Source organism: Hemicordylus capensis, chromosome 4 (assembly GCF_027244095.1).
Source record: "Hemicordylus capensis ecotype Gifberg chromosome 4, rHemCap1.1.pri, whole genome shotgun sequence".
Taxonomy (NCBI): Eukaryota; Metazoa; Chordata; class Lepidosauria; order Squamata; family Cordylidae; genus Hemicordylus; species Hemicordylus capensis.
In genome coordinates, this window is record NC_069660.1 from 277254617 (window position 1) to 277278773 (window position 24157).

The following is a 24157-nucleotide window of genomic DNA, read 5'->3' on the forward strand; positions in this document are numbered from 1 at the left end:
AAACAGCACCGCTCTGGGGTGGCGGGGAGGCAGTGGACCTACCTTCCTCCTTTTAAAGTGCCCACTTGCCCCCAGCCAAAATGATTCAGCTGGAGCAGCTCAAAGCGTTTCGGCACCTGGAAACAGAGGTGCTGAAATGCTTCAAGCACAGAGTGCTCAGTTTTGGCCAGAGCTTCACAGAAGGTGGGGGGGAAATTAAGAACACTGCACTAGACAATGTTTATCAACTTGGTTTTGTCCACTCCCTGAATTTGCTTTCATCTATAATGCAGTAGCAAGATATTTGGAAAGAGTTGGTTCATCCCTACAATTCTTTGCAATACTCTGCAGTTCCGGCTTTCTCCCATTCCTGCCTTCTGCAGTTTAGGAGGAATGGAATGGTACTGAGTACCAATATGGTATGGTTTCAGAGGATCTTTGCTTCTTCTCACATAACCAAGCTAGAGCACTCTACTCCACACTTAAATTGCTTGTTAGATTAGAAATTCAGTTTCTGCCAAACACCTTTAAAATGGTATATGGTCTATAATGCAATGGCTAAAAGGAACATTTTGGAGTCTTTCTCCAAGCATCCAATCCCTATACAGTCATACATAGCTCAACCAACTACTGGACTTTTTTTACCCAGCATAGTCTGGGGGCTCTTTTATTCATCTGTCCAATCTGTTTTTGACTATTATTATTATTATTTAGTCATAGGGTGGGTTCACATGCTCACCAGCCGGCCGGGAAGTGAGGAAAATGTCAAGGATATGTCAGGACATTAAAGTGTGTGCTCCTGGTAGGTGTGACATCTAAACCAGCCCAAGTCCGGTTCCCATGCTTTCCACCTGATATTCTCCACCATACTTCTAGATCTTGAGTATAGAAGTCAGGAGAATCTCAGGTGGAGAATCTCAGGAACTAGACTAGGGCAGGTTGGGACATCAAGCCCTCTGGGAGCACATGTTCTTGCATCCTGACATATCCCCAGTATTTCCCCCACTATCTGGCCAGCCAGTGGTCATGTAAAATCTACCCACTGAATCATAGTCCTGGAGAGCTTAGGGAAACCCTGCAGAACTCTCCATAAATTAGGGAAGTCCTGGATTGCTTAAGGAAGCTCTTTTTGCCGCCAGTGGCATACTCATTTTTTAGTTCTGTTTCAGGTAATGAAACTGATTTGTTTTCTCCAGAGCATCTTGTTTCAGCCTCAGTGATGAATGGTTTTTGTGTAGTTCATTATGAAAGTCTTCCATCAGACACAGTCTCAAAGCCTAGGATTTAGGCAATGAGCAGAATCTGTTGTGATGCGCCATGTCTCACTTTTGGCAATACATTGTTGTTCATTTTCTGGCCTAGTAATTAACACAGCCATGCTTCATTCAGATTCAATCTCTTCTACAGGTGAAACTCGGAAAATTAGAATATCGTGCAAAAGTCCATTAATTTCAGTAATGCAAATTAAAAGGTGAAACTGATATATGAGACAGACGCATTACATGCAAAGCGAGATAAGTCAAGCCTTAATTTGTTATAATTGTGATGATCATGGCGTACAGCTCATGATAACCCCAAATCCACAATCCCAGAAAATTAGAATAGTACATGGAACCAAGAAGACAAGGATTGTAGAATAGAACAATATCGGACCTCTGAAAAGTATACATTGTACTGTGCTTGATTGGCCAGCAAACTCGCCTGACCTGACTCCATAGAGAATCTATGGGGCATTGCCAAGAGAAGGATGAGAGACATGAAACCAAACAATGCAGAAGAGCTGAAGGCCGCTAATGAAGCATCCTGATCTTCCATAACACCTCATCAGTGCCACAGGCTGATAGCATCCATGCCACGCCGCATTGAGGCAGTAATTGCTGCAAAAGGGGCCCAAACCAAGTACTGAATACATGCGTATACTTTTCGGAGGTCCGATATTGTTCTATTCTACAATCCTTGTCTTCTTGGATGGAAAAGAGGAAAAGGAAAGCTGAGGGCTGGCATGGTTTGGGGAGATTAGTAGAGGAAAAAGGGGGGGGAGAAGGAGGCGGGAGAAGGGGAAGGGATGAGGGGGTGAGGGGATTCCAGGCTTGTAGGAGCAGCATATTTACCAGGATCAGAGACTTGAGAGCAGAGATCTTTTCAGCTTGAAGGAGCGAGGCGCTTGGCAGGAGACAGGAGCGTTTGCAGTTGCTCAGATCACGGCTGAGAGCCAGAGCACCATGGCTGGGGAAGTCTTGACTTCTCACTGCACAGTAGAAGTCACAGACAGCTCTTGTCCATGGACAGAGTTCCTGCTTTGCCCTGCGGCTTAGCAGCAAACTCTGGGATTGCTGTGAGCAAATCTTGCTGTAGGTACAAGATTGCTTGTAGGAGACAGTTCCTGTCCATGGACAGAGTTCCTGCCTCTAGCCCCGCGGCTTAGCAGCAAACTCTGGCATTGCTGTGAGCAGATCTTGCTGTAGGCACAAGATTGCTAATCTGCCATGTCCAGAGACTCCTTCTTATAGTGGTTCCATCCTTTGATGTCCATTTGAGTCTTCTAGATCACAAAAGGCGTTTATTCCTGCTATCCTCTGAATATTGTCTTTTAATTACCAAAATTAGCTCAGGATATTTGGTCAGTCCAGAGAGATCTCAATCTCATCTTCTGTTAGCTGCTATCTTGAGGAGGGGACATTGCCCAAAGCAAATCTGCATCTCTGAGTTGCAAGTGGATCCCTTCCCAAAAGGTGTTAAAAGTCAGGAGTTAGTGAGAGAATTAGTTCTATTTTGTGTGAGACAGCAATTACATTATTTCTTGTGTACCTCTATCTAGTGTGTATTTATAACAAAGGAATATTCAAAGTAACATCAAAAGGGGCACATGTGTGAGTTAATCAACACATTTGACTTAAGGCAGAAGCATCCTGTTACTGGACAACAGGTTAATTTCAGCAGTGTGAGACTGGTAATTACGCCTGACCCATTGTGTCTCAGTGAGTTTCCACAAACATTGATAGACAATGCTAGATTACTCCTGCCTCTACAAATCATTTACCAGGCAGTACCCAGGCAGATCTAATTGAACTCTTAATATAAAATGAGATCAGACACAGGCCTATATTCCATATACTTCTGGCGTCCATAACAAGTCCGTTGAACTGGCCCAGTTATGGATACAGTTTGATGCAAGGTCTACTGGCCAATTTAAAATCTGATCTGATGCAAAGTTGTCTAGTAGATTCTACATCAGGCCAGATTGGGCCTTAACTGTAGGGGCAGCCATTTGTTCCTAGTAATGCACTGGGAAATGGGGAAAGGACACAACATCATGACACTTCCTTCCTTGGGACATTATGGGGAAGCTGCTGAGGAGAAAAGCAGCAATGTTGCTGTTGCTGCTCACACAGGCAGCAGTTTTTATTTCTTTGTTTAAAATCCCATACTGCACTGCCGCTTGTAAGACCCCCAACCCTCTTGGCCCAATACATTAAGGTCATTCACACAACCAGCCCTACCTGGGCTTGCACAGGCTATCCGGGTAGGGCTGGTCATGTGGAGTGCCAGGATCGGTCACAGCACTCTCCAGCCGGATATCCCGGGTTTTTAACCTGGGCTAAAAGTGAGGGAGGAGCGTGTGCGTATGCCTCCTCCTCACTCCCAGCTCTAGAAGCCCAGGCTGCCTGCAGCCCATGCTTCCATGGCGCCGGGCAGAAAGTGCGCCTGGCAGCTCGGAGCACCCCCATGCATTGTGCACCTCTTTGTGCAGTGCATTGTGGGATTCCAGAGGACTTCCTGCTTTGGGTGGCAGCTCTGCTGATTGCTGCCATGCCGGTCGACTGGGCACGGAATCAGCAGAAGTGGAAGGAGCTGCCAGTCATCTGAGAGGAGGCAGGTAGGGGCTTGCCTCCCCAGACCCACTTACCTCCCAGTTCACAATTTGTCTTCTGAAGGGAATTCTCTCTAGTAAGAGAAACCTTTTTTCATTATAGCAGAGTGCAAAGAGGCACAACACAGTGGAATTTAGTTAGGCATGCGTGTATGCTGAGAGTAAAGTAACTTGGAGCCAGTTCATAGTTTCAAATCAATATAAGTGGTATTTATTAGAGAACTCCATTCTAGATAGGAAAGTGAGGAGATAGAATCTCTAATCTATCTATCTAGCTGGATGCAGATGGATTCTGCATCTCTGCACACATGGTACAGGGGAGAGGAGCTTGCATGTTGCAAGGTAGAGGAAAAGGAAGAGAAGGGAAGAGAGGAAGTGACAAGGCAGGAAGGAAGGAAGGAAGTCCCTGAGATTAGCAATCTATATTCCAAAGGGACAGTGTCAGACCAGTAGAGAAGGGATGACCAATGTCTTGACCCTCTAGCCCTCTGACTCACTAGTCTGTCCTCCACTGTCTCTGAGACAAGAGACAGCACAAAGTCCTTCACTTCCAACATGAACAACCTTACTGAATTATTCTGATTCTACCCATACTATCAATCAATCAATCAATCAATCAATTCCTTTATTACAGTCACTGACCAGCACAGTATACAAAGAGAAGCCCAACAAAATAAACCTACATACAAGGTTATGGTACCATGGATAAGCACAGTTAACAATGATTCTTAATGAACTCCTGGTGAATTTTATTGGCTATTAAACAGAACTCAGCCACATTATAAGAGCTCAAGGCATCATCTCAGACTGCACGGGAGGAGGCAATGGTAAACCCCTCCTGTATTCTCCCCAAGAAAACCACATGGCTCTGTGCTCGCCAGCACTCGACACCGACTCGAGGGCACAACCTTACCTTTAAAATTGTGGGTTGCATACTGTGTCATTCTCCCATTATGTAAGGTAAAGTGTGCCGTCAAGTCGATTTCGACTCCTGATGCCCACAGAGCTCTCTGGTTTTCTTTGTAAGAATACAGGAGGGGTTTCCCATGGCCTCCTCCATTGTACTCAACCCAGCATTGCTTTGCCTGAATTGCTTTGCCTTGTTCTGAAGGAAGAACTAGTTTCCTTTTTCCTCATTTGCTCTTTATCCAGAGCTATCCAAGCTCAAGTGGAAGAAGCATTTGCCAGCATCAGTCCTGCTACATTACAACCAGTGAAACAATGCAAAAGAAACTGGATGATTCCTTTTGGGGAACAGCCTCATCACATGGGGAAACTGAGGGAAAGCAGCATGTGTACCATTTGAACCAACCATAGGAGTTAGTGCCATGTAAAATTATGATGGTGATAGTTTCTAAATTAAAGATATTCCAGTCCTGCTGCTCCATGCAATTCCTGCACAGCAGTTATCTAGGCACATGTTGCACTGTGTGTAATAACTGAAAATTATGGTTTGGAGTGAGATCTGTTCAAGTAGTAACAGAGCTAGTGTTTCTAACACTTTATTGATTTTGTAGCTACAGCATTGATTACAACCCTATCTATCATGTTTTCCTCCATTTCTGTAAAATTGATCATGTTTATCAACTATCATTCTGTCTAGACTTGAATTATAGCAAATGATTGCTGTCTACCTTAAACAACAAAGATGACACCTGTTTAATTACTTGGCAGCCTCAGGGTACTTTTGATCAAAGAAAGAGAAATCTAATGAAGACAAAAATGCAGTAGATAACAAATGCAAATATATTATATTTGAAAGTTACAAGATAAACGCAGAAGTGGATGTCACTGCATAAGTAGAAAAACTGAGCACATTCTGTGTTATCTAGAAGGAAACTCGATGTTTCATTGCACCCCCAACATATAGGGGCACTATGAAATCAACATAGATCTTCCTAGCGGAAAGCACACAGTTTTTCCTTTTTACAAAAAGCATATTAAATTGCTCATCTGATTATCCAGGCTACATTTTCAGCCAACAGATAACATTTATGAAAGATGGAATGAATTCAAAAATGCTATTGAAAACTGTTCTATACATACCATTTCAGACTTGGGATGGGGGATGGGAGTTTATTCTATTGATAGGACAGTCTGGGTAAAAAATATAAAATGCAGGCTTGAAGGCATCGCTTAAATCTGGTCCAATTTTTGTTTTAATGTCTGTCTGTCTGTCTAGAGTCCTGCCTTATTGTTTGTTAAATGGATGAATTAAAACTAAAGCTTGTTAATTCCAAAATGTATACTATTATGCATACTGCCCAGACAGTGAGAAATACTACCCAAATGTTGTCTTCCTTTGGAGGACAGACCACTGGAGCTTTGTGGTGTCTTTGTAATATTTATTTTACTGACAAACATATAAGGTGAGCATCAGATGTAGACAAAATAGCAGTTCACTCTTAGAGGTCATGAAGAAATTACTACAGCTCCCCAGGGAAACACTTGTGCACCCTATGGGGCCTTCCATCAGCTTTTAGCTCTGTCTCTCTTAGCTTCAAAGTCACCTTAAGTGGCACAGTGGGGAAATGCTTGACTGAAAAGCAGAAGGTTGCCGGTTCAAATCCCCACTGGTACTATATTGGGCAGCAGCGATATAGGAAGATGCTGAAAGGCATCATCTCATACTGCACGGGAGGAGGCAATGGTAAACCCCTCATGTGTTCTACCAAAGAAAACCACAGGGCTTTGTGGGCACCAGGAGTCAAAATTGAATTGATGGCATACTACTTTACTCTTAGCTTCTCCATTCAGGCTCTGACTCATACAGAAGCTGCCTTTTTTCCTCTCAAGCTGCTGCTTTTGCTTCATAACACACATTCAGCAAGTTCTCACACTTCTGGCAAGTGAGAGAAAGGTGAGTCACTACTGATGACTTCCCCCATTAAAAGAATGTCTATTTGCAAATTCTCAACCATTAACCGCCCCTTCAAGATACTTCAGGGCAATCCCTCAACCATTACAGCAGGTTGACACATAATGACAGCACCTGAGGTTAGCATGAGCACCTGCAGCCCCAAAAATTCATGTCCTCCCCCATCCCAATATAAATCTTTACTTCTACAAGGTGCTTTCCAGATTAGACCCTGCAACGGGATCACGTTGTATCTCGGAAGTGTGCGTCCACACTTCCTGCATTGTGACACCGCAGTCCCTACGCGAACAGCAGGGTGCCGTTCAATGCCTTGTTTTGAATTTAATCGCTGCAATATAGAGCTAGGATGACATATATCTGGTATAAGAAAGTTACTGTTTTTTCAGGTTGTTAGTTTCTGCGAGACTGCTCCCCCTGCCAGTTTACATTTTGAATGCAACTTGCCTGAATAGAGGCATTTTGCTGCTGTTGAGCAGATAGGCTGGAAAGCACCCAGGTTCCAATTGTTGGAGATCCAGCTCCAGATGGCATTAATCTTTTGCACCATTAATGACCACTAGGGCACTGGGAGTACGGATAGTCAGTTAGGGTCTCCTTCTCTTTATCTCTGTCTCTATGACCCATCAATTGCTACAGCATACTCAGAAACCTCCTGGGAGTGACTTCTTCCTTGTTCTTCCCAGAATGCTTCTCGCTCGCTCTCTCTAGCTACCATGCTTCTATCAGTCTCTTTCTGACCACAATATGGCCATTAGCTAGGTATAGGTCTCTTCTATCATTATGTACTTCTGAATATCATTTACAAGCTGTTGCCTCTGCGACCCTGTTAACTTCTGCTCCTGAAATACTCTGCTATATAAGTAATTACTCCCAACACCAATATGTAGGGTTGCCAACATTGTGTTGGCAGAAATCAGGACAGGGACCCCCGGGGCGGGGGGGGGCATGGCCCCTAGGGGTGGGGCTTTTTTAAAACTGTTGCTGAGTGGTGGTAGCAGACCAGGATGGCGGCAAGAGCAGCTCTCCCGCTTCCCGAACGATGAAGGGAAGCTGTTCTGGGGCACGGGCCAGGGCTGGCTGGCTGGCTGGGGCAGGCAGAACGTTGGCGAGTGGTGTCACAGGGCAGCGGTGGACCAACCCCAAGACTCTAGAGCGCTCACCGCCGCACTGCCGACCACTGCCTGTCCAGGAGGGAGGAGCTGGGAGGGAGGGGGAAGAGCTCCCTTCTTCAGTCCTGTCTGCCTCCAAACGGGGCAGACGGGCCAATGTCAGGCTTCTGCACCCACACATGCGTGCACAGGAGCCTGGAATCAACCTGTCTGCCTCACTTGGAGGCAAACAGGGCCGAGGAAGGGAGCTCTTCACCCGCCCGCCCTCCTGGCTCCTCCCTCCCAGCTTCTCCCTCCCAGTCAGTGGTCGGCGGCCGCAGTGGTGAGTGCTCTAGAGACTCGGGGTCAGTCCGCCACTGCCCTGTCATGCCACTCGCCAGCGCGTCCCCCAGCCAGCCAGCCCTGGCCCTGCCCCAGAGCACCTTCCCTTCATCGTTTGAGAGTCATGAGAGCTGCTCTCGCCGCCAGCCCAGTCCGCAACCGCTGCTCAGCAGCGGCTTTAACAGTTTTAAAAAACAATTTCTAAGTGTTTTTTAAAGGGACAAATAGAGTCCCGAACAGGATGATAATCCCTCCCCTCGAAAGCCTGACATCCCAGCTATTCTGGGACAGTTGGTAACCATACCAATATGCTAAGATTGGTTGTGACATCCAAACCCACCAGTCTGAGCGTATCTCACCCTACTTCTGTCAGGGAACCTGACACTTGTAACTGAGTTCTGAAGTAAGCTATAGAAGTTGGTTCTCTGAGAAAACTGGGGCAGGATATGCCTAGATGGGTGAGTTTGGATATCATGACCAATCTTGGCATTTCAGAAGCAGGAAAGGAAGTAGAGGCTCACGCAGAGATGGGGGGAAGCACATGCTCCCGGAACTGCTGGTGCTTGCTTGAACCTCAGGTGCCTCTGTTACATATGAACCCACCCTAAGAAACATTAGTTGGCCTCCTGAACAGTTAACCTAGCAAAGCAGTGGCCAGCCAGCATTCACATTTATATTACCCCCAAACTCATTACAATACTCTATAACAGGGTTTCTCAACGTGTGGGTCCCCAGATGTTATTGGACTTCACCTCCCATAATCCTCAGCCCCAGTGGTCTTTGGTTGGGAATTATGGGAGTTGAAGTCCAATTACGTCTGGGGACCCACACGTTGAGAATCCCTGCTCTATAATGAAAGCATAGTCCCTGTGGCCCTCATTTCTCATTAGCACTGAGGCTATTCACACGTGCAGCAGGAACTGGGCTAAGGGAGCTCAGCCCGGTTTCTGCTGCGCGTGTGAACCACCGGGAGCTGTGTGGCTTCTGGTGGTGGTGCAGCGGCAAGCCCTCTTGTGTAGCCCATCGCTTAACCCACGTTCGGGGCACAAGTGCGCCCAGACACCAGGTCAGCTGATCATGTGTATGTTGTGGCTGCTTTCAGCCATGGCTGACACACTCGGGGGTAGGAGGGGGCTCCCAGTTGTGAACCTCTCACTCACACAGTGCATTATTGGAACTCTGGGGTTGGGGTGCCGCACACAGCACCGCGCAGCAACTCAGAGCTGCCGGGTGAGCTGCAGCCAGTTACAGGAGTGGCAGAGACAAGCTGCCGCTCATCTGAGCGGGCAGTCCACCCACCCGGTGACGAGTGAGTGAGCGTCTGCGGGGAGAGCGGGTCAAACCCACTCTCCCTGCAAACCTCCTCTCAGCGCTTCACACTGCTTGTTTGAAGCGCCTCATTGTGAAGTCTCAGGCCCTGCTCATGACCCCGCCACTAACAGAGATCCAGTTGGCGGGGACTAGAGAAAGGGCCTTTTCGGTTGTGGCCCCTCAGCTTTGGAACGCCCTCCCTGAAGAGCTTCGCCATGCTCCCTCCCTCAGTGTTTTGTTTAAAAAAAAAAAAATCTTAAAACACACCTTTTTAAGGAGGCTTTTTGATATCATTATTATTTTGTTATATCTGGTAGGTTCTTTAGCTGTTTATAATTTTCAGTTTTAATTTGAACCTAATAATTGTTTTTAATCTGATTTTTAAAATAATAATAATAATAATAATAATAATAATAATAATAATAATAATAATTTTATTACTTGTATCTGTGTCTATCTTATTGTTGTAAGCCTCCCCGAGCAGTATTGCACTGGAGGGGTGGGGTATAAATATTTTTAATAATAACAATAATAAAGTGGTATGGGGATAGCAATGTCAATGGCATAAAGCCTACAGTCAGGCCAGTGATCTGTAGTTACAATTAAAAGACCTTACCCCCTACCCAAACATTATTTCTCGCCACTGTCCTTGCCTGCCCCACAATTTGAGAACTAGTGGCATAGGTAAAACGTTTGGTCACTTGATGAATATCAGCAAAAACGGTGTATTTGAGCAAGCCAGGAAAACTCATTAGTAGAGAGACACTTGACAAATACTGATGTGTCGCACCTTCTGAAGCTGCAGTGTACCTAATCATCTGTGACTGCAAAAAAGTAATAAATCCAGAAATTGCCCACTACTGGATGCACCCCCCTATTCTTAATATTTGCAGTACCACACACAACTGGTGTATTGTTCATGTTTTGTACAAATGAGCTTCTGTGAAGCCTTTGTAATCAGCCCATTCGTTTTGGCTGTCAGTTGCTCGGAAACAAACTTGTAAAGCATGAATTTAACCATATTCCTCTCATTGCTTTAATGGAGTTTCTTTTACTCTCAAGTGCCCTATATACTGATTTTCAAAGAGCACAACCAGATGGGTGCCTTCCCTCACTCCATATCTTTCTGTTAGAAGCAAGTAAGTTACTTCTATGAATGCTTGGCATTGTACACTTTCAGAAACATACTGGGCAGAGAAATGACGTTACACAGGGAGGTCATTCACCAATCAAAAAACGTGTTCTACCCGGGTTTGGGAGCTGTGTATGCTCCTAATTTTCAGTTGCGTGGGAGGAAGGTAGGAGGGAAACCTAAGTAAAAGTAACTCTCTGGAAGCAAGGTAGGTGTAAAACCTGGGTAGCTTTTCCTCCTACCTTGCTTCCACACAATCACTTCTACCCAGGTTTTCCTCTAACTTTGCTTCCACACAACCAAAAATTGGGAGCACACACAGCTCCCAAACCTGGGTAGAACACAGTTTTTGATTGTGTGAATGACCTCCTTGTCTTCCTCATATACATCTGCAAACAAAGAGTCCAATGCATATTGGCCAATGTTCTGTCTTCTGAATATTCCCAGTCAGGCTCTAACACAATCAGTAAGAAAGGCTTGGTGGAGGGAGGTGGGGAAGGCTGCTCAAATTTACCTTCCTCGCAGACGATCCCACCCAGACGATCACCAGCAGCCCCTGGCGACTTGGAGGGTCAGGGAATGGGATGCGTCCTGGCCCTTTATGCATCTGGCTAGCTGCTTTTAAAAATGGAAGATGGTCCAGCTCTTACGGACTTACCTAGATAGGGAAGAGAAAGGCAGTACTGCTAGCCCCTGCTAACTGAGCAAAGAGACACCTGTTAAAGTAGTGATCCTCTTATATTTAGCACAGGGAGAGCAACTGGCCCTATCCAACCCCAGCATAGCATCCCTCCAGTGGCTGTCGCTGGTGTTTCTTATGAAACTTGATGTTTCTTTTTAGATTGTGAGACCTTTGGGGTCAGGGGACCATCTTATTTATATGTTTGTTTTTTCTGTGTAAACCGCTTGGAGAACTTTGGTTGAAGAGCAGTATGCAAATATCTGTAGTAGTAGTAGAACTGCTTGATGGTTATATGTGTCAGGGGGGCACTTCTCACGATCAACAAAGATCGGGCTAGCAGAGGCTAGCCCGATTTTTGTTGACCGTCAGAACCACCGGGCTCGGCTGCAAGCCCGGTGGTTCTGGAGCGGCAAACCCGCTCGAGAATCCCTTGTAAAAAGCAGGTTTGCGGAGCGAGCGCTCCTGCAAATCTGCTTTTTACAATCGTGAGTAGCCGCGCTGTGCCTTCGCACCATGCCTACTCATGAGTAGACCCCCGGCCGGGAGGCTTAAAAGCAGCCTCCCGGCTCGGGGGTCTCCCCAGTATGCCCTGCGTGCTCGTGCAGGGCATACTAGGGCTTGCGGGGGCCATGCGGCCCCCGCTCCCCCCACCCCCCGCTGGCTCAGAGCCGGCCATCGTGTGGGCGGCCGATCCAGCCACACAGGGCTCCCTGCCCGCTCATCTGCGGGGAGAGCGGGTAAGCCCGCTCTCCTCGCAGTTCTTACAAAAGCGGGTCTCACGGATCATGAGACCCGCCTCAGGGTCTACAAGATGCAGGACATCAGCAAGGATAGAACCAGAAGACAGAGGGCTGGTTAGATATCAAATGATACACATGGATCTCTCACACAGGTGTATAGCATCTTTCTTTACTGTGGCCTTGTGCTAGATTAACGATGATTTAGTACAGGGATTCTCAACCTATGGTCCTCCATGTTGCTGAAGTACAATTCCCATGATCACCAGCCACAATAAATTGTACCTTGGGGGTGATGGGAGTTGTAGTTCAGCAACATGGTTGGAAACCTCTGGTTTAGTACATTCTAATAATTTTTGGCAGACTTGAACAATTAGGCTTGCACATACATAACATACATAGTGTGCCAGTTTTAGAAAGTACATCATTTTTGCACCCTGAAGGTAATTACTGCTACAGGCTTTCTTTAAGAATAAATATACTTTAGATGCAGCAGTATGGAATACTAATCACTGAAGGGGTAGTTTTCTGACAGTAGAAATAAACTCTGAACAAGGTAGTGTTATTCCTGAACAGCAACATATTGCTATTGTCTTTTCTGTAATCTTAGTTAATTCCCCCAAATGCTAACCTGTTTTGTGGTCTCACATTACAATGCAAACATACCTTTTATTTATAGACTGATTCTAAGGCTTGCTATGCTACCAAATAATTGTGTCCAGAGGAGCATAGCAGCGGCTGCTCCCGCAATTCTTGATTAAAAAAAAAAAATCATGTTTCAGAAGTGTAATACGTAAGACTGGAGTGCTAGCTGATGAAAGTCATACAACATATTTGTATATAGAGATTGATAAGCCATATAAGACCAAAATAATGATGGGAGATGTTGCTGTATGTACAGGAAAGTAAAGTGCTCAGTCCTGACTAACTGCTGAATTTTATGTCTGTCAGTAACAAAAATGGGAGAGGAGATTGTCTTGTGGTAGCAAGCATGGATTTTCCCATTTGCTAAGCAGAGTCCACTCAGGTTTGCAGTTGAATGGGAGAAGACATCTGTGAGCACTTTAAAATATTCCCCATAGGGGATGGGGCTACTCTGGGAAGAGCATCTACATGCTTGCAAGCAGAAGGTTCTACATTCCATCCCTGGCATATCTGACAGCGATGAGATAGACTCCTACCTGCAACCTTCTGCAGGTACCAGTCTGTGTAGATAATACTTGGCTAGATGGACCAATGGCCTGACTCAGTATAAGGCAGTTTCCAATCCTAAGTTCCTATGTTCCTTTTTCAAGAGACATTATACATTTCCAGTATACAGAGGCTACTGACCTGTTGAGGTCAGTGAACATTGTGAATTTTTCAGTGCCAATAGCAAATAATGGCTCATCATTTCTGGACAGCTCTCCATTGTTAAAGAATTGCATGATGTTTCATCCGTGTTTAAATTAATAGAGCTCTACTGCAAGTCATGAATGAGCTCAAAGTAAAAGGTGAGTTGAGAGGTGGGAGAGAGGAGGCTACTTGTAGATGAGGCATGAACTGAAATAGAGCATCAGAGAAGAAAAGAGAGTTAAGTATGCAGTGAAGCATCAACTGGCTCAAACAATTTATACACCTTAATGTATCTCTTAATCCATCATTCACTCTACAATTTATTTTTCAAAAGAAAAGTCTTACTTAGAACAAAATCAATGATGCTGTTATGTACTGTCATGTGCAGCTAAATCTGTATTAATGGGAAGAAATCTTAAGGAAAGTCATTTAACACATTCAACTGAAAACAGGTCCAGCTTTAATATTATTCTTGCTTGATTTTTCTTGCCAGTGATTTTCAACTCCACACCATCTCATTGTCACTTGCCTTTTGCAAGCTCAAAGCTGCAAATCTATTCCCTTGCTCTTCACTCAACTGGTCTATTTCAAAACAACTCTGTTTTTCAGTTTAAGTATTCTCTCATTGCTGCTACTTCTGTTTTCCCTCCTTGCTTGTCCTTCCTTCATTTTCTAATTAACATTGACCTTCCACTCTTTCCAGTTAATCTTCCTTTCTTCTCAGATCATCTGATCCTCACATTTCTTACAGTCCTAGCCTTAAAAGATGCATATGTCTTCCATTTTTTAAAGCTTTTTGCCAATTAAAACACCTTCTGCATTTTCAACACTTTGACCTTAAAACCGTTGAGCAGAATCTTTTAAACTACTATCTTATAGTCCGGTGCAGAATTGGAGGCCAAATTCAGAGGGGTTCAGAGACAGTCTTTGGATTGGACATCTCTGATCGCCTTTGGAAAAAATTCAGAGTTTTCCAGAGCTCCAAATGTCGGTGAGAGGATTTTTTTTTTTTTTAAGTGATCACAACTGGGGGCGAGAAGCATCTTCTGCCCTCTATCTGCCTGCCTGCCTGTCTATATCACTCCTTTAAAAAGAAAATCCAAGTTTTTAAACTCATTTTCCATTCATATTTGCAACTGCCATTCTCTGATGTGAGGTAACTTCCATTTAGACTCTTTGGTGTTACCTCATGTCCTCTGTGACGCTCTGGTTTTATGTTAGTTTTCTTCTGGGTTCACAGTGAATATCTGCAGTTACTTTTTAAAAGTTTAAAAATGGTTTTTTGTCCAACCACAAACCCATCCCAAATCCAGTCCCAATTCTGACCCCAACTCTGACTCTGAATTTCATAGGGGTCCAAAGGATCCCGAACTGACATTTTTGAGTTTGGATGAGCTAGGGTTGGACCCCCGACTTTGCATGTGTGCACAGGCCTAGTATCTTAACTACGTTAGTTAAAAGGTGGTGCCATCTTCTGGTAGAGGTGCAGTGTTCAGGTAGTGTAGTGTTGTTTCGTTGCAAGAAAGTAGACTTTTATGGGAATCGTGTCTGTTGATAGCCCCTGATGAAGGATTACAAATCTAAACACTTTGGGGCAATAAAATAACTTTTTTAGGCACTTTGAGAATTTTCTCCTATTTTGATTCTTCTTACATGTCCTGTCGTCATCTAAACTATTATCTGTAGAACACGAAACAGGGCTTTTCCTGCAACCATATCTAGACTCTGGAGAAGTGGTCTTCACTTTTTTTCAAGTGGAGTCTACTTTGACAAAATAAAAACCTTCAATGTGAGAGGTATTTCCCACTGTGCTGATCTCCACAGAGTACTGCACATTTCTCATTGCTGGGAGAGTCCTTTAAGAGAGACAGCGCCCTTTCTTGAGTGCTCTGCGAGGAAGGGCTACCCTTCCCAGCAGTCTGTGCAAACAGAGGCACTCTTACCCCCAGACCTTGGGGCTCCAGTCATAGGAGTATAGGAAGCTGCCATATACTGAGTCAGACCATTGGTCCATCTAACTCAGTCTTGTCTTCACAGACTGGCCATGGCTTCTCCAAGGTTGCAGACAGGAATCTCTCTCAGCCCTATCTTGGAGAAACCAGGGAGGGAACTTGAAGCTTTCTGCTCTTCCCAGAGCGGCTCCATCCCCTGAGGGGAATATCTTACAGTGCTCACACTTCTAGTCTCCTTTTCATATGCAACCAGGGTGGACCCTGCTTAGCTAAGGGGCAAGTCATGCTTCCTACAACAAGACCAGCTCTCCTCTCTAATGTCCGTGGCCTTCTGAGTGGGAGTCCGTGGGCCTCCAAATGTCCTTGGGGGCCTCCTGCCACCACCCCAAGCCTGCTCCACCATGCCACTCCTTTCCATTTTGACTGCCACCATGTACGCAGCTGGGGAGTGGGCGGTGAGCCAAGCAGGCCTCGGTTTCCCCCATTGTGGCGGCGGTGGGCTGTCACAGGCTTGTGATGCTCAATACTCCCGATACATAGGTGTGCTAGGCCCAGATGGAAGGGCCCACCATCCGCTGCACCCGCCGCTGCTGGCTGCTGCTAACACAAAGGAGGCCGAGGCCTCTTTGGCTCACCACCCCTCATCCCCTGACCGCACACATAGCAGCGGTGAAAATGGCAAGGAGCAGCATGGCTCGCCAGGACAGAGGCCCCCCAGGATGCCCCCTAGGATGGAGGCTTGACTTTTTAAAAAGTTAAGGGGGGCCTCATGGCGCAGGGGGGCTTGCAGTGTGGGGGCTCCGTAGCCCTTCAGGTCCGGGCGCCAAAATTACCTAGGTGCGCCACTGTGTGCACACCTTCCAAGATTGTGCAGGGCTCAAGAGGGCTCTCTCTCCCTTAAAGGAGCCCCCTGGCAATGGGCACATCACAGCACTGCACAGTGAGAATGGTTGTCTCCGCATGGTGCCAGGGGCACTGTGCAGTGAGTATTACTCATTGGCCAAAGCTTCACACAGGCCCAATAAACAATTAGTCAGGGAGTTGCACTTCAGGTTGATGGGGGCCACCACTAGCCCCTGGGCCTTACAATGAAGAATACTGCTCTGGAGCTTTCTGTCCGAGGTGAACTTGTTGATGCTCTCTCAGATGCCATCAGGGGCATAAGAAGGTTGGAGTGGGCCCAGAGACAAAATTTTAAAATGGGCCCCCCTCCATCACTGCCTTCCCCTAAAAATGTAAAAAATATATATTCAAGGAAGCTCGGACAGGGGTTGGGTGGGGGAGACATGTCTCTGCCCCCCCCCGAGGCAGGGCCCCCCGAGACAATGGTCTCCTCTTGCCCTATTATAGTTACGCCCGTGGGCGACATTCTGTCATTGTTTGAAGACCCTTTTTCTTTTGGCAGGCTGAGCGTATGGTTTGGTGTTCTTTTTTCTTCTTGCTTCTGGCCTATCCTTTTTATACTGATGTCATCTCATGGTCTTTGTTATATTTTGAATGTTGTTCTTCCTTTTAGGTGTTTAAAATTGATATTCTTTTAGCAGGTGTTTTGAATTTTTTTAAACAGCAAGGTAGTATATACATATTTTTAATAAATCTTAATAATATACATTTTACTCTGGAAAATATACATACAGAGAGACACACTCTACTGCTTTTCAACAAAAAGGGGTTTCAAAGTTGTTAACTTACTCTTCAAAAAAATATATATATAAGCTGGTTCACTGTCCCCAAAAATCTCACATCTGAAAAGAATACAAGGGGGAAAGCACCAGCAGCAGCAGTCACTGGAGGGATGCTGGGCTTGAATAGGAACAATTGGTTTCCTCCTACTAAATATAACAAGCCACTACTTTAAAAGGTGCTTCTTTGCCCTTACTGCAACATCTATATTTTTGAGTTGTTAGCTACTTCTTTTAAAACACTGTGGCTCTTCCTATTTTTAGGTGCTGTTTCTTTTTGCAGAGCCATTAAATGAAAATGTATAGCTTGCTAGAATTGACTTGGATTTCATCTTTGTTGTGTTACGATGTAATTTATACATCTCTTAAAATAAGTTATTTTTTCCAGAAATTAGTCATCTTCAGAGTTTAAAAAATGCTATAGCCGTCACGCAGCCAAAGATAAATTTTACACGATTTAGCTGAAAGGAATGAAATAAAATTAGTTTTATATTACTTCAGGTTAATCATACCCTTGAGTGGGTTGCCTAGAGATAATAGAGTCTGAGTCTCACTAGATGTTAACTTTCCATCTCATCCTTTCAAAAAGAAGCCAAAGAGCAAAGTTGTGTATTGAACAAAAACACCATAGCCAATTTTGCTTAAGTATGCGATTGCTGAATTTTGCCAGAGTTTCTCAATGACAAAAAAGATCCAGATGGTTAGCAATGCTGCATCCCTAATTATAATGGAAGGAGACTTTTAAAGCTTCCAGAACACAGGCTTATGAAAGAATCTTCAGTAAGTAGTCTGAAACTCCTGTCTTTCTTTGACTTATATAACGGGACAATCGAGCAAAGGTAAAGAAAAAACTAAAAGGTGATGGATTCTTTAGAGCTGAAAGGTGCACAGAAGAACAACATTGACTTTATTCTTGTAAAATCCATAGAGCTACTTAACCACCATGTGACGCAAAATGAAGATTAAGAGGGGAAAATACTTTCTTCTTTATATAGCTCATTCTGAATGAGAATCTGGAACTAAAAATGGGGAAGTTGAAAGGCATACTGTATACAGATATCAGTTTAAATGTGAAATGGATTTAGGATGTTCTTGTTCACAAGGGTAGGATGCCATGGACATCAAACTTTTACACATCATGCAGAAAATATTGATGCCCTTGACTCCATCATTGTATTTCAAAGAAGATTGCTTAGTCAGCCTACTGGATTATTTTATATTGCTGTAGATTTGCTCATTCCCATATCAGGCATCTACTCTGATATAGTCTGCTCAGCCTCAGTCTCTGCAGATAAGATATTTCAATAAACATAGAGCTCACTAATGTTCCACATAATGTGGTGCACTTAAAATGTGATAATATTGGTAATTAATTTTTGTACAGATATGCATTATTTAGCATGATGAAACTGGCAATTAATTTTTGTCCATCTGTGTATTGTTTAGGCAGTTAGAACACATTAATTGACATTAAGATGGCCAGTGTGATGCAGTGGATAGTGTTGAATCTGGAAGGGGGGGGACACCAAATTCAGTTCTGGACCAGTCAATATCTCAGAATAACTGTGATGGTGAAATGGATTTGAAAAAGTACCAAATCTCACTCATTTTGAATCTCTGTCTGAATAAGAAGCTTCATACTGAGACTGGTGTCATTATGGGCATTTGATTGGGTAGTCGATAAAGGGGAAGACTCTTATAAGGCAATAGAGGGGAAACAGATATGTCTCAAGTTAAGGCTTGCAAACCTTTTTCAGGCAATTCAGAGCATTTTGTTAAGGATCTTGATCAATGTAGAGAAGCAATGTTAGAAGTTAGTCAATCATTCATAACAGCATGTGGGGAAGTCCTTTCATGGAACCATAGCATCCCTGAATACTTGTGATGAATCACTCATTGGCAAGTAATGTCATTGTCCTCGGGATACTGTATATCAGAGAGAAGACTTCTGACCTGATAATCTCTCTGACTTCCAGGAAGCAGGGGGATTTTTCAGTGATCTTCTAAGTAATCCAGGGATGGTTTCTGTAAGATAATTGTACAGTGTGCCTCTATTCATGTTTGAATTTGCTCTTAGTGTTTAGTGGGAAAGATTTGACATTATGTTTAAATGTTATCTGAGTATAAACAAAGATGAAGTAGTTCAGCCCTGATCAAAGTCCTCCTCAACTGGCATCTTAACAAATAGCTTGTGGTCTTCTCAGAGCAGAACAATGTTTCAAAGCTAATTTGGGTCATCTCATGGTAAGAGAGACTAGCTGCTACTCAAGGAAGTGGTATGATCTGTGAAATATAATTTATTAATTCATACATGGTAGTAAATCTGATTGGTTTTTTAAAAAAAAACTCAGCTGAGCAAGATGTTTTGACACTGTATATTTACTAAATTCTTTTTGCTACTTTTTCTGGAAAAGATTCTTGAGATATGACTGTACGCTACTCAAAAGCTGTTCTTATGATATCAAAGCAAACATTGCAGAAAACTCCATTTCTTTCCAAACTCCAATTATTCAAAACTCCTTATTTAGACTCAGTAATGGTCATATATGTAATCTATATGAGTATACCATTATATAAACAACATTCCAGTTTTTATAAATATATGATGATTGCACAAATGTGGAAACAAGATAGCTTTCCAGTATAGAAACCATTCTGCTTGTGCCCCTGCGTGCACGTAAAGAGCTGTGATGAGGATGTGCCCCCCAAGGAAGCGGCATTTGGCAACAAGGGCTCTGTGCACAGAGTTGCACAATACACGGCCCATTATTTCCAGTGGACGACACGGTGTGCAACTGTGTACACAGAGCCTTGACTGCTTCCCTTGGCACGGCCTCATCACAGCTGAGGTTTAGGGACACAAGCAGTGCTCAAGCCACCTGTGTCCCCTTGCAGAGTGTGTAACCATCTTGTTTTTGCATGGTGGAAGAAGTCGTTTCTACACTGGAAAGGCTATTCCCAGAAAACAGCCCTAAATTAGATACTTTAGGGCTTTATATTAGCAGATTGTTTCCACATTTGTGCTCCAGTCAGAGGTGTTCACGGACTGGTCTGACCGTGAACCAGGCCAGTTTGAGCGGTTGGGACGTGAACTGCTTTGAATCATTTCAAACCTATTTATCGACCCAACCAGCCCAGCTGGTGGGTTCAACTGAACCAGTTTGGGGACCTGGTGAATTTGAACCAAACCGCCACAATCGGTCTGTGTACACCCCTAGCTCAAGTCACCGGCATCCCCTTGCTCAGTTTATGAGCTTTTGTTACATGTTGAAGTTACTTGGCTGCGGACGGTGATGAGATGTTCTTGCAGTATCATTTTTAATACATTGTCTCCTCTTGCATTCAAACTAAAATACTCATTTCGTTTTATAGTTTCTACAGATCAAATGAATTGAGAATCACATCTAGCCCCTCTGGAAACTGAGAAGAAAATTCACTCACTTCCCCATGGGGAAATGTGAACTGCAGTTTCTTGCTGGCTACCAACACCTTTGACTCAATTTTTATGAGAAACTGAATTTACTTCTTGAAATGGACATTACCATTTGAAACTTAGAAATTCCATTTCTTATATGTTCTAAAGCTGTACAATTGTCAGATTTTTATGTTTTAGATTGTAAATGTGTTTTTTCCTGGCTAATTCTTGGTATTATTTTTTTATTTTTATGTCAGAAGGGCCAATGAATTGTATGATAATTTGAAGGACCTATTTAAAATGAAGGAGACACTGTATACAAATGTATATTTGTAAAAGCTATTTTTATGATTGGCATGTTTTACGGTTCATCATATTTAAAGTCAGGTGATATTGCACTTAAATGTTTACAGCATTGCAGAAATAAGATCATCAAAGATTTATGATCCAATATGCTGAATAGAATATTAATTATTTTTATTTATTTATTTATTTTCATGTTTTAAGTAAAAACATTTATTACTCGGGGTCATAATGAAAGGCAAAGTACTGTCCATGGTTGAGAGGTGTGTTTTTTCTCCCAGTGAATCAATAGACTGGAACAGATATAATTTGCATATATCAGATCCGTATGCAATACATATCCAATTGCAACCAATGGAGAAGCTATTAAAGATTTAATTATTCTGGACTGTACTCCCAGATGTAACTATTACTAAATTGTTTCCCTATTGTAAGTCCATCTTAACTTCATATAAACAGACTCTGGGCAGCATGGATCAACACAATCAGAAAATCTGTGAATACTTCATTTTTTCAATACTTGGCAAAGTGTTGCCGTATTGAAAAGTTTACAGGATAGTCATTTTCATATCTATGCTGTAATCCACACTTTATTGACTGCCAGTACAGTATTGAGAATTTTCAGTCGTATTATTGAGGTGTCATGGTTGTGTTTGGCAACCCGAGCTATGTAAGTGCCTCTTCATAAGGTTAAACCTATGTGAAGTAGCAGTCATCTGAACTGTGGACTACTTATCTATTAATCAGTTCAGTATTAAAACTAACCCAAACAATGTGGGTGCTACTTCACAGAAACTGCTAGCTCAGGGCTGCACAACTTCAGCCCCTCCCACAGTTATTGAACTAGAACTTCCCTCATCCCCAGCCACAGTGGCCAATATTCAGGGATGATGGGAGTTGTAGTCCAACATCTGCAGGAGAGCTGAAGTTGTGAAACCCTGTGCTAGCTGAACAGAAAAGCAGTGCAGGTTCCTGATGGCATCCATGCTGTCCCAATAACATGTGAAGATTATGCATCATGATTTTCCACACTTATTCCATAAGACTGCCTCTGTCATGAGCTCTCAAAATGTCTCAAAATGAGGCTTGAAACTAGGTGTTTGTTTTTTGTTTCTAAGACTGCATATCAGTTAATTCTGTAGTTTCTAAATAAACTCCTCTTCCCCCACAAAACAAATCTGCTGAATTTTCCTCATATGTCTACAGCAATACCTATTTCTGTATATATGGTTGGTTCTTGTCCAGGGAAAGTGACAGCAGCTTGATAGTTCTAAACATAAAAGTGCACAGGTCAGTTTTGCTTCCGGTCACTTAGAACCAGCCTAGCTCTGTTATGATTCATAGCAGACTAGAGGCGCCCATTTCTATAAATGAAATGCATTTTTAAAACAGTCTTCATATCTAAGAGTATTCCTGTGCAACTGAACAATCAGGCTACTCTCTTAGGTCTTAAAATCTTGCCCCTACTGTTTAGAAGCAATATCCTCTAACATTATTCCCTGAAAGCTGGCTTTCTCATGGTTCAAATATGGAATCATTATTTCCTGTGAGTCATTGCTAATGGCATCCTACACACTCAAACATTTTGTTTGAATAACACACACTGACATGTGTATGACCCACAGCAAGGAGCACCTCTGCTTTTTGCTAATCAGTCATGCATCTGATTCATACAATTTGTACTTGTATAATTGGAAAACAGAATATCTGAAAAGCCAGTCTGACTACTCTAAGTTTGAAAAAGACAGTTGCCCAATTCAACTTTGGGAATAATAAGTAGAGATGCCACTTACTAAAGCCAGACATTGGTCCATCCAGCCTTCTCAACCTTGACTGGCATCAGATCACCAATGCATTACATTATTTCAACAGCTAGAGGGCAGGCTAATTTCACTGGCTGACCTGATATGCAGCATTAAAATAAAATAAAATAAAATAAAAATAATCATGTGCTCTGAGCTCCTCGGAGAAAAAGCGGGATATAAATGTAAAAATAAATTAAATTAAATTATGGCTGTGTCCCGGGGCTTCTGTGGACTTATAAAACAGCCCCAATGCAGTTAACATTGAGAGGAAACACAAGAAGTACTTCTGCAATTCCCCCATTGTATTGAATAGGGGAAACGGCAGAAGCACTGCTTATGCTACTGCTGATTCTTAGCAAGGCTGAGGCTGCTTTACAAATAGTTTCCGGGCAGAATACAAGGTTTTGGTTATAACCTATAAAGCCCTAAACAGCTTGGGCCCTGGGTATTTAAGAGAACGTCTTCTTCACTATGAACCACACCGCCCATTGAGATCATCTGGAGAGGTTCGTCTGCAGTTGCCACCAGCTCTTCTGATGGCTACTCAGGGACGGGCCTTCTCCATTGCTGCCCTGAGGCTCTGGAACACACTTCCTGCTGAAATAAGAGCCTCCCCATCTCTTACAACTTTTAAAAGGGCAGTCAGGATGCATTTCTTCACCCAGGCTTTTAATTAGATACTATTTTAATTGTGTTTTAATAGTTTTAACTTTTTAATTTTAATTGTTGAAATGTTTTAATATTTTATTGCCTGTTTTATTGTTTTGTAAACGGCCCAAAGAACTTGCGTTTTGAGCAGTATAGAAATGTATTAAATAAAGAAACAAACTAATAAATAGGCAGCAGCCCTGGGACACAGTGTTACAGAGCCATATTGCCGTGCATCATATTAGCCACAATAAGCAATTTCTTCCTAAACCAATGCAGCTATTATGAAAAGGGAAATAAGTTTGTCTGTTGGTATGTACTTGAGGGTATGATTCAGTACCTTCCTTGCTACAGGCACTCTGGCCCACACAAGAAAACAGTACAGGCACTTCTGCATACACAAGAAAACTGGATCCAGAGAAGAGATGACTACAAACCTCAGTTTGCGATCAAAACAACATTTTATTTTTCTATACTCTTTCATTAAGATTAAGCAGTATTGTAACTGTTTGTCTGTGATAATTAACTTCCAGAAGGGAAAAATCATCCCTGGAACTATAAAAAGTACCTACCCACACTTTGGTAGTCCTTAAAGCCATGGTGGTTTTTAATAGTAGAGAGCGTTTCTTTACATTCATACACTGAACATCTTACCAATGTGTTCTTGTGCAATCATTCATGACAGTTTTGTTCCAAATGTTATAACATAATTTGTACATGCCTGTAAATAAATATTTTCTCTGATTAATGCACTACTTCTCTTTAGTGGTTTCTGCTGCTAAATGTTGATGCTAGAAATGGATAGATACTTCCAAAAATATTCAGTTTCCAAAACTGCTGGTCTAAAATGTTCCAGAGTACATTTGCTGCAAACCTGTGTGCAACCGAGCTGGAGGATTCATGCAATCATTGTGCAAATTGTTGATAAGATTATGCTCCCAAGATGATCATGCCTTCAGGACCAGGAGCTGTATTCGTACTGGGTTGCCCTGCCACA

General features: G+C 43.2%; 1 protein-coding gene across 9 annotated transcripts in view; it reads left to right on the plus strand.

Moving 5' to 3' along the window:
- The window catches only part of RALYL (RALY RNA binding protein like), a 466710-nt gene extending 442798 nt beyond the window's left edge, over positions 1–23912 (plus strand). For all 9 annotated transcript variants that reach the window (XM_053247058.1, XM_053247050.1, XM_053247056.1 and 6 more), the window contains one exon: positions 20362–23912. In XM_053247058.1, the coding sequence (XP_053103033.1) occupies positions 20362–20379 (18 nt within the window). In that variant the 3' untranslated portion in view covers positions 20380–23912. The remainder of the gene's footprint in view (positions 1–20361) is intronic.
- The last annotated feature ends 245 nt before the right edge of the window (positions 23913–24157 follow it).